General features: G+C 42.8%; 1 protein-coding gene across 2 annotated transcripts; it reads right to left on the reverse strand.

Annotated features, from left to right (window-relative positions):
* Nucleotides 1–3,760: 3,760 nt before the first annotated feature.
* On the reverse strand, nucleotides 3,761–15,637 carry tfap2a (transcription factor AP-2 alpha). Of its 2 annotated transcripts, none has more exons than XM_061713607.1 (7): nucleotides 15,464–15,637; nucleotides 12,437–12,856; nucleotides 11,086–11,137; nucleotides 9,404–9,629; nucleotides 8,434–8,552; nucleotides 6,543–6,684; nucleotides 3,761–5,433 (listed from the first exon to the last, which is right to left on the reverse strand). In XM_061713607.1, exons 1-7 carry the CDS (start codon nucleotides 15,512–15,514, stop codon nucleotides 5,145–5,147), a joined length of 1,299 nt encoding a protein of 432 aa, XP_061569591.1. In that variant the 5' UTR covers nucleotides 15,515–15,637; the 3' UTR covers nucleotides 3,761–5,144. The 2 variants fall into 2 exon arrangements, with proteins under 2 accessions (XP_061569591.1, XP_061569592.1); XM_061713608.1 differs by lacking the exon at nucleotides 15,464–15,637 and adding an exon at nucleotides 13,366–13,957.
* Nucleotides 15,638–17,561: the final 1,924 nt, after the last annotated feature.

Raw genomic sequence — 17,561 nt, forward strand, 5'->3', positions numbered from 1 at the left:
GGGCGAGAGAGACAGAGAAAACAACTACAACTAGAATATAAACTGAGAGAGTAACATTAACACGATTTTAATCCTCTCATTTTTCATATATTTGGGGATACTCAGACCTCAGTGCTTGATTGGTGACTGGAGGATAACAGAAATCCCTCATGGCTGTTGTCACAGCTGCAAACTTAAGCCACAATATCAGTTGAAAGTGGATGCAGAGGGAAAAACAGCAGAAACACAAAACTCGTTCAAAGTCAAAAGTTACCAAATACATACAGCTTAAATGTGTGTGGGCGCGAGCGCGCAAACGCAGGCGCGCAAAAAAAAAAAACTGCTCCCACACTTCTCGGTTTTGTGAATGAGCCACATTTGCAGTGGAACTATTGAGCTGCAATGCCTATCAGGGAGTACGTTTGTTTATTCAAAGTCACTTAATGTTTTCTAATCGATTACCTAATGTCTCAAGTAATCATGGGCGATTTGGGGGAGTCGTTGACCTCTCCCGGCTTCAGAGCCCGTGGCTCAGAGTGGGCGAGGGGGCCATAGGGGGCCCATAGGGGGTCAGCGCCAAGTGAGAGACGGCGAGGGGGGGGGGGGCGAGACCCACATGACAGCTGATGTCAGAGTTGAGGACAATTAGCCATTTTGCGCTTCACTGCAAACTTTAAAGTCACGTAATTCGATTGCGCCGATAACCGTATCAAATGTCATTTAGAGGATCCATCCTGTCCAAGCCACTTATTGTTAAAGCAGTCAGCCTGTAACGCCGCTCATAACTTGAGAGGCGTACATCTATAAGTCTATTGACAGCTTCAATTCACTTCGATAAAACGACGGTCTGTTTGCTATTATTAGACTCGGATCTAGACTTTTCCTCACCTCCTCAAACATCCACATATTTAGTCCACCAAAAGCCTCTGTCAAAACATTTCTGTTCCATCAGACTTTCCAGCACTGCGAGGACACTAATCCTCTGCAAATTAGCCTCTCTCTCTCTCTCTCTCTCTCTCTCTCTCTCTCTCTCTCTCTCTCTCTCTCTCTCTCTCTCTCTCTCTCTCTCTCTCTCTCTCTCTCTGTCTTTCTTTTTTCCAAAGAATGGTGCAATAAAAGTCATCCCTCTCAATCTCCATCACACTCAGATCTCTCTGCTCAAATTTCAGGAAGACCTCTAAGCTGGAATCAGATTCCAGTCATGCCAATATAAGGTCTCTGACTGTCTGTCTGTCTGTCTGTCTGTCTGTCTGTCTGTGCAGCGCATGAATCCAGGGCCTTATATACTCCTGCCCTATATCTTCCCATGCAGGCAAAGCAGCTCCAAAGCATCGCCTCCGAGCAGCGCAGCGCAGACTGTTGTAGTGATGCTGCTACGGGCTAATTAGGCCATGCAGTCAGCCGCCTTGCACCAAGCAATGATCTCAGCAGCATCGACTAAATCCTTCCTGACCACAGAAATTCCTCTTTGTGCGGAGAACGGATGGGACACATTTGTACAGGGCTGATGAGCGCAGCGGTGATGCGCAGCTGGTTGGAGATGAAAAGTTACAGGCTGTGCCCGACAGACATGGGGATCAATAGGAGGCGACGAGCGTGAGAAAATAAATATGTGTGGCGTATTAGCACACGAGCATGAATATGTCCTCTGAATTAAATATCCACATGCAAGGCATTACTTTAGATTGCGTCCAAATCTAAAGCTTTTATTCCAAACAAAGATGCGTGCGCCACAGCTGTCGCCGCAGAGGCGGTTTAACTTGTTCTCTCTGTTTGTCCTTCATCACATCTTGGCTGCACACAGTAAATATCAGCTGAGAACCAGCCCACTGGGTCTGTCTTTACCATGCAGACAGATACCGTTTGAAGTATATATACACTGTACACCCAAACAGTGCTTCTTCCTTCCTTGAGCATCACCGTGAACTCAGAAACACTCATCGTAACGCAGTTTTATCAGTGTAACCCCCTAGTATATTTCTTTTCACATAATTTCCGCAATATTTGATAACAATACGCCTCACACTTATTAATTACCATCCGAGAATGGGCTGTAATTGGTTTAGTTGAGACAAGCGGCAGTTATGGATTGAATTATCCAAATTCAACTGCTGACTGGCTCTTCAAATTTCAGGCGTCCTTCTTTTGCAAATCACTTTTGCTGTGAGGCATTTGGGGAACCAGTTCTACCTGTTTAAAATCAAATTAGGGTAAAATTACAATTTTGCATTAAAAAAAGGTGTGCAAATTGTAAGCTGGTATCAGGACAAACAAACGACAAAACAATAGGATTTTGGAGTTGCTTTAACACTCCATAAAGACACTATTATAGACCCTGTCGTCTTATACTAATAACACACACAAATATTCACCATTGTCACAGATGCAACTATTTCTAATGCGTTTGTTTCACCGTCAAAGACCTGTTTTCTTTCAACCAAAAAGCGATAAATTTATTAAATAACATTAGGATTAATGGCTTCCTTTTCCGCTAATACCGATGAATGCTGTTTTAATACGATTGTTTTACCTTAAAGTGACTATTTATGCTATACCCCCTCCCCACATCCACCCTAGCAGGAGCAGCCGGGTTGTCTCTCCCCTTTATGAGTGAGCTATTGTGCCTTAGGACAGGATCCCACACACAATCTGAGGACTGAGCCAACAAAAACAGGCCCTGACAGACAATGCCTCGCTTCACCTGCTCCAGCACTGTGCATCGCAATTATGCCAAGGACATGTACAGTTAGGCTTCGTTCACTCTCCTGCAAAACAACTGCCTCCGAATTAAACCAAAAGGCCCGAAAAATCGCGCAAGATAATAAACGCGGCTGCTGAGGAGGTGGGAGAAAGAAAAGAGAGGAGGAGGAGGAGGAGGAGGAGGAGGGGGAGGAGGAAGTGGAGGAAGCGGGTGTGTCGCCCAGCGCTATATCTCCCAGACTTACAATATTTTTTGAACTGCATGGTTACCAGACAGTGAAATAAGGAAAGCAAGAAACAATACAAGATGCATATATCACCACACTGATTCGTGCTGCAGACGAGATTGATTCCGAGCCATAGGTGCCACACCATCAATATACAATCAAACTCAACTCAAATGTTATGCAATGGTCCGCTCTCTGCAGGCTCTGCACGCAAAATAAAGCAAAGGCCAGTATCACATTTGCCATAACAGCCAGCAAGATAGTCACATTTATAGACTCAGTCAGCCCCAATGCATGCACTGAAATAAGACCAACCACCAGTTCTAGGATAATATGCGTTATGAAAGCGTGATTATATCGCGACATATACATAAAACCCCTGCATACTGAGCGCTGATTGTTCATTGATTACACTGAGAGGCAAACAACATTACAAATATTTGACGCATGTCTTTGAATAAGACTCCAGCGCAGAATAAACAGGGGAGAGCCAAATATAGCCTGTAACAACCAAACACTGCACACCAGGCCTATATACATCTCAGAGGGTTTTAGCTGGAGGGGTGGCGCTGCACACTTCAAACGCGAATATATCCATCGTTGTGAGCCATTTGGCCTGCATAAGATTCTGTGCTCTGAACTGGAGAGTTTAAAGTAAGATTTTTTTTATTATACTTGAGGGAAACAATGAGTTCAGCTGCTTATTGCAAGGAGCAATCGTCAGGGGAGACTTAAACTCAATTACAGTAGCCGTTCAGGATGGGAAAAAATACTAAGACCAAAAAAGAAAAAAGAGGAAGCCGGGAGTATCAATCAGTGAATACAAAAATTAAACGACAGAATAAAAATCGACATGAAGCGTATCAAATATTTATTTTTTTCTGGGCAACAAAGGACTATAATACATTGACAGGCATAGGAACTATTGCCAGCACATGTCTATACAATACAGCTAAAACTGCCTCCAATTTCGGACATTATCGGACATAACAAGATATCAGGTGGTCCCCAAAAATGTTTTTGAATGTCTTCGAACATTGAAAAAAAAAAGACAATATTCCATTTATTGCTTTTATGGTGCTTCAAGGAAAGAACAAGAGGTGAAACGTATTCTGATTGGCACAACACATATAAGCTTGTATAAAAACGAAAATAGACACTAAAAAAAAAAAAAAACTCCTCGGGGTCTCACTTATGCTCTGTCTCATCTCAAATAAAAAAAAACTGAATAGGATGATATATAGAGAGAAATTGAAGTTTATTTCTATTAAATTTGTTCACTTGCTTCAGTGTCGCCTCAACATGCTACAAGAGGGCTGAATTGAAATATCCCAGAGAAATAAAGTACCCCAAACTTCTGTTTTCTAGAACCATAAAATCACATGAAGAACTAACCGAATATTCAAACCCACTAAAACAGGAGGCACCAGATAAATAAAAAAAGAAGTTTCAACAGACGCACCATATTTACAATTCCCATTAAATTACACATAAATAAATATATACATACATGAACACTGATTCCCTTATATAACCGTGAATCGTGTTGAAATTCAAAAAAGTTCAAGTTGGTCGCTTGGAGAGAGAGAGAGAGAGAGAGAGATAGAGAAACAGAGTGAGAGTCTACAACTGAAGTCATGGCATGGATATCTGTGGAATTTCTCTTTGTTTTTTCAAGTTTATTATTCACAATACTGATAGGAATTCGTCCTCTTTTAGCTTTGCTTTTGTCACAATCGTAAAATTGAGATATAGAAGGGGTCGCTGGATTTCAGTCCATTCGTTGCAGCTCATAAAAAAATACGGAGGAGGGGGAGGGGAGAATAAAAAGTCCTCTGGGTGAGGCAGTACACCTTTACCTCGCCCTGGAGCTGTTCCTCTGCAGCTTTTTTTTCTTTTCATTCCGTCGTGGGTTTTTTTGTTTTGTTTTGTTGTTTTTTTTTTGTTTTGTTTTGGGTTTTTTTTTTTTTAAACAACGCTTCGTATGGTTCAGGTGTTGGAAGAAGAAGATTCTTGCGTCCTATCCCATTGACTCCGAAGTTGGGATGTAAAAACAAATCACGCAAAACCGCGCAAGATCAGGAAGTGGCACGTTTAACTTTATGAATTATATTTATAAGGTATTTATAATATTTATAGTGGATGGTTGGGGGCCGGTGCGAGGCGGAGGGGCATGGGTCGGTGCAGAGGAAGGGCCCGCGGGCTCGGGCCCGCGCTGCAGGTGGGCTGCAGGGAACGTCACTTTCTGTGCTTCTCGTCTTTGTCTCCGCCTTTAGTGCCGTTATCTGAATGACTGTTGGGGTTGTTGTTGAGGTACATTTTGTCCATGGCTTTGATAGCCTCCGTCAGATAGTTCTGGAGGGCCGTGATGGCCGCGCACAGTGCAGGGGTCCCGAAACCGTGCGAGATTAGACTGAAGTGGGTCAAGCAGCTTTGGATTCCCGGTTCGAGAATGGGTTGCGGCCGTGAGTTCCCCAGTGGCGAGCGGTCTTGGGACAGCAGGTCTGTGAATTCTTTGCAGACTTGCCTAAAAGCAGGGGAGAGCAGGGTGTTAATGACCAATGCCGAAAAGAAAGGAACAAAAAAATAAATCCCTGCATGCATTTTAGTGTCCTGATAAAAAAAAAAATCACATGCAAGGATAAGCAGCCCTGCGGCTGTACATTTTGCATTTGCTTGAGGCAAATTAAAAGTGCCCAGCCACTGAAGTAAGATAAGAGTCCCTGTTGATCAATTTATTCCAGCATATAAATCGCCAAGGAATCGTGTTTCTCTCTATTTCTATCTCTGTTTTATTATAAGAAAAATAATGACAACTTTTGTGCACTGTCAACTACAAAAAAAAAACGCGAAAATAATAATTTGTCTCGACAGCATATCAGACGAATTAATTTTTTTAACGTGCAAAATAATGATGATGATAATTATAATAATAATAATCCTACAACAAATATGCTCCAGCCCATGTCTCCTTTCCGTTTCATGGTCTATTTTAACTACACTTTAAAAGCCTCTCATAAGCGGTTATGGCAGACAGCTGTTTGATTATAGCAGCCCATCATCAATATTAAATGCTGGCCTCTGACTCTTAATTCATCATAAGGAATCTCTTTGTTTTAGTTATTGCATAAACAACAAAGGGATGCGCGGGATCAGAATCAGCCTGTCTCTAAAATTAAACAAAAAGCTTCCCTGCAAATTAATGACAGTAAGGCCCAGTCAACATGACAACCACGACCTAGACTTATTTGAATCTATTATACTGTAATAACGATATCTATTAGGACAACGAGGCACATGGTTAAATAAGACAAATATTAATATCTGCATTTAATACTAAATACATTATAAGGATATGCGAGTTCATTTGTTTATTAATTAGCAGGTGAGAGATGGAACAACACCATAACCACGTGATACACTTCATGCACCAGCAATATAAAACAGCCAACTTGTGAATGACGTGTGTGTGTGTGTGTGTGTGTGTGTGTGTGTGTGTGTGTGTGTGTGTGTGTGTGTGTGTGTGTGTGTGTGTGTGTGTGTGTGTGTGTGTGTGTCAAACAAACAAACACGCACACACTGGCACAGACCGGACGCCTTTGGTGTGGCACAGTGACATGTGATGATATCACTTACTTCGTGGCCAATAGCATGTTTTTTCTTTGGACTTGTTCGTTTGGGTCGGAATGCTGACGGTTTACATATTCAGCTACCGCCTTGGCTGGAAACTCGGTCTCGCATACATAACCAAAATCCCTGGCAAGATGCACTGCTTCGCCTGAAAATCAGACACACACAGAGAGAGGGAGAGAGAGAGAGACGTGAGGGTGAATGTGTTTTCTTGTTTAATGCTACCCAGAAGTTCACACTCCCTGCTTGGACGAGCACATGATTAATCTGATCTGAGCAGAGCGTCCACTCTGTTTATGCGTCCAGACAGCGGGGTTATGGCACCTGCGCATTCCCAACCACACCGATGATGTTGACGAGGACAACAACAACAATAATGGACCAGGAATCACGACGAAACAGCTATGAGAGCTGTAATTACACGTCAAGTCCCCTTCTTCATACCGTGAGAAAGCTTAAACATGCAGGAGGAAACTAAGTGGGTATGAAATATAGACGGAGCGTCATACATGTCATTGATTACCAATGACTGCACATTATTGAAGGTCCAGCAGATCACCAAGGCTTGGGGAAGACATTGTAAAGGGTTGTAGTAAAATCTCAGGTTGGCAAAGCAGCTGTGAGTATGACTGTCTTGTCGGTTATTTTTTTCCTCCCCAAGTCTTTGGTTTTAATTTCCTGAAGTAGTTGGGTTTTTACTGCAGGGCTTCCTGCCCATAAGCCTCTGCCCCGGAAGGGCGCACACGCCAATCAGCATCAAAGCTTCAGTCCAGTAAACTATTTCGCATAGCTGGCCATAAACAACGAGGACGCAGTGTGTCTTCTGTTAATACGCCGGGCCACCTCCTCGCCCCTCCCGGACCTCTCCGTCATGCACTTCCCACGTGCCACGACTCTCTTATTACCCACAATCAAACATTTCTCAGGGCTCATTACGATACAGGACCGAGTTTCTACGAAACGCAATGAATATTGCATTTGGGCCCATTCTGCAATAATGATTAACGGGGACCAATGAACCATCGCGGGCTTTCACCTTTGGAAACCAGCAGCACACCAAATACCACTGCACTGAATAATAACGCTCAACTCAGCAAGCGGAATGGATTTATCCAATCGCGTAAAAGGCATCTTTTCTGCGCACAATAATTGCCTAATTTATTCTTTAATAGGCCCAAAACATATAGCTCCCATTAGGTCAGCGCAACGCCATTTGCATGCAATACAAATCTTTGGTGAAACCCAAAGCATGGGAAGCCATTAAGGAAAGAATTAAGTCGCCATTAAAAATCAGCCCTGCGCGGCTTTATCCAGTGCAGTGTATTAATGTTTGAAACAATGCAGGGTTAATAAATCAATCGACTTCTCATCCATGAGGTGAAACAGCTCAGCAGCGCCCAAATAAACAAGTAGCACTCAATAATTAACTGGACTTCAACACAAATTAATCCAGTGTATAAACTAGGCCAGGCGTGGACCTGCAAGTGCTCCTGCAAGCGAAGGCCAACGCTGCAAAGCCACAAGAATTACCAACACCGTTCTCTCTTTGTATGTGTGGATGTCCTCTCTCCACACACACACACACACACACACACACACACACACACACACACACACACACACACACACACACACACACACACACACACACACACACACACACACACACACACACACACACACACACACACACACACACACACACTTTCTCACACACACACATCCTTCATGCTTTATTACTTGCGAGGCAAAGTCGGTCCACATTACACGGATGAGCGCATATGCTGATTTCCAACACAGAGAAAGAAAAGAGGGATAGAAAAAGAAAAAAAAACACTTTTTGAAAGTACCTGGTATCGCGGGAGCAGGCAGAGAGAGAACGGGATTTGTGGCTTACCTTCAACTAGTGACGTCAGCAAGGTGACGTTGGCTGCCTTGCGCCTGCCTGCAGGTAGATTCAAGCCGATTTTATCCAATTTCTCCCGTAAGGATCTTCCACCGTTCTTAGACTTGGCCCTTTAACAGGAAAACAAAAGAGGAATTATCATTCAGTGTTACTCAAGTGAAGGAATTTGTGAGATGAGGCTAATCAATGGACAGGAATTTGTTGAAATGGACATAAAAATGCAGCACACCAGAGTAATTTATGGAGAATCTATAGGGGGAGAGGGCCAATTATTTTAAAAAATAAAATAAAGACAGAAAGCATTAGAGCTGTGTATTTTGTTTACATCACCTTAAGTTACGACGTTTAACGTGTAGCCCAATAAAACGATGTCCATCTCCTCTTTATTGTTTTTTTTTTATTATTGTTTGGGAGTGACTCTAACCCTTGTCTACGTTTTTTATAAATGATAACAGACAAGAATAACCCAAGCCTTATCACTTGAAGACAAATACTGTACAAACTAAATAGGCCTAAATAAAGTGCTACTTAATAGGCAGTGCTATCAGCGGCTGCATGTCTGCAGCACTTCACTAGACAGTTCACTGGAGACCAATGTTTTCATGTGTAATGCCTTCGCTGGGCCTATAGAGCTGGGCTTGAAACAGACTAGGCCTACATTCATTTGAGAGACTGAGTGAGGGAGCTCCAATGCGCGAGGGAAGTTAATATGGAATTTAATAGAGCCCTCCTGCTTTAAATGCAGGAGCTAGGTGTCATGGTTGGTCGATTTTAATTATTCTTGGTACAGAGGAGGGAGAGAGAGCGATGCACGCTCATAGAGAGAGATGATTGGAGCAGTCGGTGGAGCTCTCATACGCACGCGCACAGACACACGCAGATAGAGATGGAGTAAAAAAAGAGAGGAGTTTTTCTTTTACTTTTTTTTTTTTTTTTCCTGCCTTTTTCCAGTGAAACTCACCTCCTCAGCACCCCGCCCAGCAGAGAGGCGTTGAGGCACTCGGGCGGCGAGAGGCGTCTCTGCACCTCTGCCACCGTGACCTTGTATTTGGATGTGGAGCTGAGGAGAGACAGACGACCCGGAACCGAGCAGAACACCTCGTTGGGGTTAACCACCCCTCCGAAAAGACCGTCCTTATTTACGGGGATGGAGGAGATGTTGTTGCTCTTGGATAAAGACACTGGACCTATAGCCAGGGGAAGGAGGGGGGAAGAGAGAGAGAGGGAAAAGAGAGAGAGCGTGCTCAGTGAATTTCATGCAATGCAGAGTCTTAACTAAGTGAGAAGGGGGTACTTTAGGCCCCATATTTAGAGTTTAGCATCACATTTGTACATTGCAAAATAAAGACGTGTATGCACAACAAACAATAATAGAAATGATAATAATAAACATTCACATGTGGGTTTTAATTTCGGTCGCAATTGAGGCACAATTCTCCCTCATTTAAAGGCATTTCATCACTTAACTAGGCCAAATCTATATTTCATGAACACATATTTACAGCGCGCTCAAACAGCGCAATTTTCAAGATAACACTGTTTCCGATGTGACAACACTAACGGGGATATTTGATAAAGGCGACCTATTGTGACATATCCTCGGTACCCAGCAAAAGACCGTCGCCCGCATGTGATTTCACACCCGAGGAGGGGGAGTCCGGGGGTGTCAGGGGGGAAAAGGGGGGAGGCTCAGCCCAGCCGGGCTTTACACCGTTTTGGTGCGCAGTAACCGGAGACAAAGGGGGACTGTGCGCCTTTGGATAGATCACTTGTGACATTAATGGCTCAAGGGAGCCTAATAGAGACAATAGGAGTTAAACGAACTCTTGAGATTACTAATATAAGAAGCCAATTATCATGTTGATGTGCAGATAGACGGACTCAAAAAAGAAAACGATAGGAAAAGGACAGGACTTTAAACAAAACAAAAAAAGAAATGGAGAAAAAACGCTCCATGTCTTATCTGGTGAGGTCTGATTCGACCTGACAAAACGCTATGAAACGTGACCATGAATAGGCCTCCTTATGCTGTATCATCACCAGTATAAATCACAGAATATTTTGGAATAGCAAATAAATGAAAACTGCGCGAAGACCATAATCCAACAAGCTTCACCAAAGTACTCTAAACATGAAAATTACATTTCGAAATATTAAATCCCCGCCAGTGATTTTCTCATGCCCAGTTTTGATCCCCTCTCTAAATAACATATTATCATCCTGCACACTCTTGGTCTCTGCTCCATCCGCCAGTAGCAGCTTCCATTTTAGATTTGGCCATGCTGCGTGATTGCAGCTATTGGCTCCTAAGTGCCAGGATCGTCTATATAGGCCTGGATCTTTGACCATCAATAGCACGGGCCCACAAAGCCCACCAGCTCCACTCATCTCCCCGCTGCGCTGAAACGCTGACAGTAAATTCCATCAGCGAGAAAAAGGTGCAGCCAGTTTGATGCACTTGGAAACCATGTAATGAAAAATAGGCTATTGCGTATTAGGATCAGTCAGGCATTACCGCATTGCATTGGGTTCTCTCGAGCAGAATGGTGGAAAGAGCGTGCGTGTATGTGTGTGTATACGTGTAGCTCGGTATAGTGTGCAGCTTGGAGAAACATGCATGATATCTCAGAGGAAATTGCTTACCTTTTTTAATTACAGTCTGGTCTGGAATGTGAATTCCTTGATCTTCAACAGACTATGACACAAATGCAAAAAAATAAATAAATACGTGTATAAAAAGAGGAGGAAAAAAATACTATTTTAGCACAAAGGCAGAGAAATGTCAGCCTCACTCTTGTGTAAGTAAATGCATCTCAGAAAGGCAGTGCACGAACAAAGCCTGACACAATTAGGAGCCACCATCGCCCTGCACAGAGACTCACGAGGCCCATATCTGTTATTATTGTCCACGGGTGCTTTCAGCGGGTTACACCGATGGACGCATTAAACGAGAACACAAACTCAGTCTTAAACAACGAAGCTGTGGCGCCCCATAATCCTGACCTAATTTCGCCCTCAGATTGGCTCTACTCACAAGGAAACTTCTAATCTAGATTGGATAGTAATTACGGCAGCGAAGCCTATTAAAGGCCTATGAACTAATTAGAGAATTATTGGTGTTTGTTTCTCATTAAAAACTGGGAAGAATACTCTCTATAAGAAAGGGGGTTATTGGCAATTTTAGTGCTTGTTCATCATGCATGTTTAGTAATCGCAGCTACCTAAACTCAATACAGCAAACTCAATTTTCTTGTTAGTGTGCATGCCATGGATTATAGTGTTATTGTTCGCAAAGAACCGCGAGCCTGGTCTTTTCCTCACACCCCCCCTCCACCCCCCCTCTCTCTTTTAAAATAAACTATTGTAAAAGTAAAAAAAAAAAAATATCAAGGAACTTTTGCTGAAATGCAGATGTACATCATTTGTATTTGATTTATTTACGTCAAAGTCATGTCTAATCAGAATTTTAGAAAAGCATTTAAAAAATAAAATGTAAAACATTTCAGCTTTTCAACTAATTTCAAAATAATGCATTTAATGAAAAAGATTAAGTCAAGTCGCTATACTTCATCTTTGACAATTTAAAAGAAGAATACAATCCTCATCCTGTTTTATATCATAAGGAGAAATAAGAAATAAATATATATATATATATATTTCAGAAGCTGTAAAATAATCTGAACATTGTTAGATGCGCCATCCATTTGATTTTTTTCCACTTTCACCACTTTATCTGATACCCTTTTTTTATCACTTTAAATTTTGCACCCACAGCATTAATATAAATATTCATTACTGCAACAGGGGGACTGAACAATAGGTAATCATTGTTAAATAATGAAATTAAAAGCACTATTTTTATGAAAAATATTAATTCCTAAATTGTAATTTAAACCCAAACACACCGACAATTAATGACAGTTTGACAGTTTGATAATTTGACATGGAGTCATCCGACAATCAGAGAGAGCTGCATGGGGGGAGCGCTGCCTACCTGCACGTCTTCTAGAGAGTGAGGTATTCCATGGATGGGGATAGAGTCCGACAGTCCGGTGTCCAGGCCGTGTCCGGACGGCAGCAGCACCTCCCGTCGGTACTCCCGGCACAGCTGGTGCGGCAGGCTGCGGTGCTGGTGCAGCAGGCCGCCGTCCTGGCCCTGCCGCTGGCCCGGCCAGCCCGGGTGCTGCGACTGCGGCTGCGCGTGCAGGGAGTTCAGGGAGTACGGGTCGTTGACGTGCGAGTACGGGTCCTGAGACTGCGGGTAGATGGGCTGGTAGGGCGGGGGGAAGTACGGGGGCTGGAAGTCCGAGTTGGGCGTGTGTGAGAGCGGCGGGGCGCTGGTGTAGGGACTCTGGCCCACGCCGCCCAGCTGAGGTAGCCTGGCTGTCCCATTGCTGGTGCCGTCGTGACGGTCCTGCCAGGGGGGGGACAGAGAGAAACGCACGTTTTTAAACCTGAATGTACATATTTAAAATGTGCAGAAGGGATGAAATGGCCATCTTTATATGTTGGGCCACTGGATGCTCTGCGGGCATGAGCTGAGCCATTATGGCCTGCGGATGACAGCGGTTTGACTAATCTGTGTGGAATTATCACAGTTAAAACTAAAACTCAATTTCAAACAAAAAAACACATAACTTCTCTTATCCAAAAAGTTTTTTTTAGGAATAATAAAAAAGGAGATTAGAAACCAAATCACAATTAATTGACAAAAGTAAAATATAAAATCGAACATCAAAATTCCAAAAGGGAAAATGCCCATTAATATGTAACCAAGCTCTATCATTTTTTCCTTTTTTATTTAATTAAAGTTGCTAAAGGCACTATTGTTATCAAACATGCAATTTACCGAGGAGGGGAAAATAATAATTGAACGCAAACAAGCAAATTAAAGATCTGACACGGAAGGCTCCAGCAACTTACCATCGCGGAAAAACTGTGCACCAACATCTGTAAGGATTTTTAGGTGCGATTTAAAGGTAAAAAAAATAATAATAATAACAATCAGCTCAAAAACAGAGTTATTATTTGTGGGCGAGCAAAGGAACTCGGCCAGTCAAAGAGGAAGGGAGAAAAAAAAGCCCCCCGAAAAAGACTCGTCTCTCCTGCACGATCACGATGGCCCCGGCGGTCAGATATGTGCCTCAGCAGCAGGACGATAATCCATCAGAAATAAATGGTAAGATCCGAGCTGGCCTTCATTGGGCTCTAAAAATGCAGATACTCGGTCGTGCTGGTGGATCGGGGTTGAAAAGTTTCTCTCGGCAGCCGCTCTTCTCTCCCTGCTCCCCGGCTTCTATCACAGTGCTGCCGTCCCCTCGCTCGAGCTCATATTAGCACAAGAGCCGCTTCTTCGTCTCCCTCTTGGACTCCTAATAGAACACGTTCATGACTATTAATATTACAGGAATCCTAAATTATAAGGAAAAAAGAATAGTCGGATGTCTGGCGTTGCGGCGGAGGACACAACTCAAGGCAGGAGTCTACGCTTAAATGACGTCCATTGAAAGGAGGAATCAGTATATCTAATCAGAGATGGGGAGTGAGAGAGAAAGAGGAGTGAGAGAGTGTGGAGGGAGTGGAGAGGGAAACAAAAAGAGGGACATTCACTCCCGTCTGACGAATCAGAGAGACGGGGGCGGGTGGGCTGGTGAGGTGGTGGGGGGGTTGAAAAGAGTCCCAGGGCCAAAGCGCAAAAGTGAAAGAAAGACAGGAATGGAGGGAGGTGGACCACAGACAGAAGAAGCCAGGGAAGGAAATAATGTCCACCTCTGAAGTGGGTGAAAATCCAGCAGACGACGCTGTGGGCACCACTCCGGTCGGCACATTTCCACCGTCCGTCCCTTTGTTTTCTAGCTCAGACTCCGACAGCGAGCTGTCCTCCATGCACGGCTCTCCTTCTCCTCCTCATTTATCTCCGCAGATTTTAATCCTACGGTTCTTTACGCAGCTGCGAGCGCAGGCAGAGCCAGCGCCGGATAACGTTAACTTTGACCCGGAAAGATGAAGAAAAATAAAAATCCCCATGCAGCACTCTTTAAGATCGGGCAGCTGGATCCGGGCGCTCCAAACCAACTTTTACGCGCGGTTTAAAACTGCAGCTCCCTTCCTGCCTAAGCAAGTAGGCTATTTTAAAATTACCAAACACCGAACCGTAACCGGAATTTGAATACGAATAATGCATATCCATTTTTTTTAGCTATCGATACCAAGATGAAGCGATGGCTGTAAATTAAAATAATGAACCTGACATGAACGAGGAGCTGCCCAGTTTCGTTTCTTTTCGTGTTCTCTTTATTCCAGCTCCTGTCCGTCCCTATCCTCACTACACTCGGGTGAAAAACACGTCCGACTGGCTTCTCCACTCCCGAACATGCCAACGACATTATTGCCAAACTTTGTCTATGCCCAAAACAACAAACAACTTGGTGTGCGCTCCGCACACATGCGCCGGGCTCTTCACACGAAAATATAACGGCTCAAACTGAAGAGATATGAAAGAAAAAATGAAGGACGCATGTGCCTGTCATTTAATCATTAATAAAGCAGGCTGTGACAGCGCTTACATTAGTCCAAAACTGTGATTTCAAATTTAATTTCAATTTCAAAATGCACAGTAAGTGCATATTGGGGTTTTAATTTTATCCGTATCTCTTGTAAAACTTAAAAAATATATCTATATTTAAAATTGAATTTAAAATGGTAAAAAAATAATAATAATAACTGCATGTGGTCATTATTATTATTACCATTATTATTATTAATATTGTTATTAGTATTATCATTATTATCATCATTATTATTATTGTTATTATTATTGATTTTATTATTATGATTGTCATACAGGCAACAATAATTATAGAATAAAAATCCAAAGGATGAAACTTGTTCTTCACAGCTGTCCTACCTGGATCCAACAGTGAAAACTCAACTACAAAAATAATTATTTTATCACTACCCAAAAAAGACAGATAACCCATATTAAAAAAGAAAGAAATAAAGAAAAAAAGGTGTCTCTTACCTCGCAGTCTTCGTACTTAATGTTATCAGTTAATTTCCAGAGCATTTTCATGGGTTGTTGAAGTGGCTTTTGAGTATAGGTATCACGTTAGTCTTGTTTTCACTCAGTGAATTGTGCTCCCCGCTCAGAAAAACTACTTTTATTGAAGCTGTGGGCTGCTGTCTATCTTGCGCTCTGAGGTCTCCCTCTAATGGTGGAAGTGCAGGGCTGGTGCAGCTCTGTAATAACACTGGCACAGGGCCTCATTAGCATATCAACAGCCGTTTTGATTCCCCCCATCTGCTCACACAACACCAGTGGACAACGCACAGGTAAAAACTACAGCAGCAACACGGTACCCATGTTTATTATTTCTGCCATCCAGTGAGGTGTGCGCGCACGGCGAGGGGAGGGGAGGTGTGTATCGTGCATGGGGGACCTAGACGCACCTGGGACAGTTTCCAGTCTCATTTTTCTTGTCTTTCCGTGAGAGTAAGAGCGCGCTGACACACAAACACTATCAATATATTCAAACCAAGATGATAAAAAGTAAGTCTATGTGTTTGCTGTTGCCACTTTTGTGGGTTTAACGTGCCCCGTCCTGTTGCAAACCAGTGTATTTTTTATTAGTTTTCCAGGATTTGATGTGAAAACAGCATGCCTATGCAAATACCACTTTACCACACACTTTGTTGCCAAGCTTGATTTTTTTTTTTTTTTAAACTCCCTAAGTGTTATTTTAATCCCATTGAGAGTGGAGATCTTCAGAAGTTAGTCTTACAATGTTATGGTAAAAAGGTGAGCTACAGGTCCATTGACTACCTGTAAGGTAGCCGGGTTTGGGGGAATGTAAATGATTAACACAACAACACGGCCTTGTTTCATGTGAATGCGCGGCTGGGGAGCCCGACGAGGTCCTGTCGCCGGCCGAGCCTTCACCTCAGCAGGTCGTGGGTCAGCAGACAGGTCGCCAGCTCTTTGAGGCGTTGCCCCCTTTTTCTTAAAACCTGGATTACCATTTTTGGTGGAGCACTTGTTTTTTTTTTCTTTCTTTCTTTCTTTTCCAGCCAGTTGTTATTAATGATTTCGCAGCAACGAGAGTGTCTGAGAACGACAGCCTCTTTCTGGAGGTCTGGCCCGCTTGTCTGTCGTGGAGATTTTTTTTTTTTTTTCTTCCTTTAACGAGTGAAACCTAAGTGTTTTGTTTCAGCAAAGATCTCAGGTCGTCTCTTTAATCTCCTCTCTCTATCCCCCCCCCCCAAAACAAGACCAGATTTTCCGCGAATCCCAGACAATCTGCGGAATAAGACTACAGAAAGTCAATTATGGGATTCTTTGCGTGCAATATGAATCTGGAACAGCTGCTGTGGATAAGAGGGGGCACTTTTATGAAAAGTTACATTCTTAGGGGCTGCGCTTTCTCAGCACTCCACTTGGACACACACCTATACACAGAGACACACACACCATGCAGTTTAAATTCTGTTACCACAGTTTTACTGATTTAGAATAACACTAATATCACCCTGCAGTGTATTAAATGTGTTCAGTGCTTTTAACTTGAATTTCATCCTCACATGCAGTTCCAGAGCAAACATCAGAACACCAGTGTGACAAGTCTAAACGAAAAAGCCTGCAAAATAAAATGTCTTGAATTATCTTCAAATGGATATATATATATATATATATATATATATATATATATATATATATATATATATATATATATATATATATATATATATATATATATATATATATATATATATATATATATATATATATTATATGTGACCTGATTTCAGAGATCCCTCCCAATTGGCAAAAACTAGAAAACAAATGCTAGAGTCAGCACTTTGTCTGTTTCGTGGTTTTTAAGGAGTCTCTTTGTCTTAAAGTAAGTAGCACATACCTGCCATCCTCCTATTTTGCCCATAACGGACATTCTTTGTCTTCTGCTTTTGGTGATATGTTCTGAGCTGTTCCGATACCTTGTCTATGACATTAAGCCTTCGGGTTCAGAGGAAACCTTTACTTTTCCCAGACCGGATCACCTCACCTGGCCATAAAGTCCTTGCGGGGCCACCTGGTGACGCATGCGCACTGCTCCGGGTGCGGA

This window comes from Cololabis saira, chromosome 22 (genome assembly GCF_033807715.1).
Source record: "Cololabis saira isolate AMF1-May2022 chromosome 22, fColSai1.1, whole genome shotgun sequence".
Lineage (NCBI taxonomy): Eukaryota > Metazoa > Chordata > Actinopteri > Beloniformes > Belonidae > Cololabis > Cololabis saira.

Coding starts and splice junctions, on each gene's coding strand:
- tfap2a (XM_061713607.1), bottom strand. CDS start 15,514: ATGAAAATGCTCTGGAAATTAACTGATAACATTAAGTACGAAGACTGC. Junction 12,857..15,463: donor TTAAGTACGAAGACTGCGAG/GTAAGAGACACC, acceptor CCCCCCTGGCAG/GACCGTCACGACGGCACCAG. Junction 9,630..11,085: donor CCAGACTGTAATTAAAAAAG/GTAAGCAATTTC, acceptor CCCTGGCTATAG/GTCCAGTGTCTTTATCCAAG.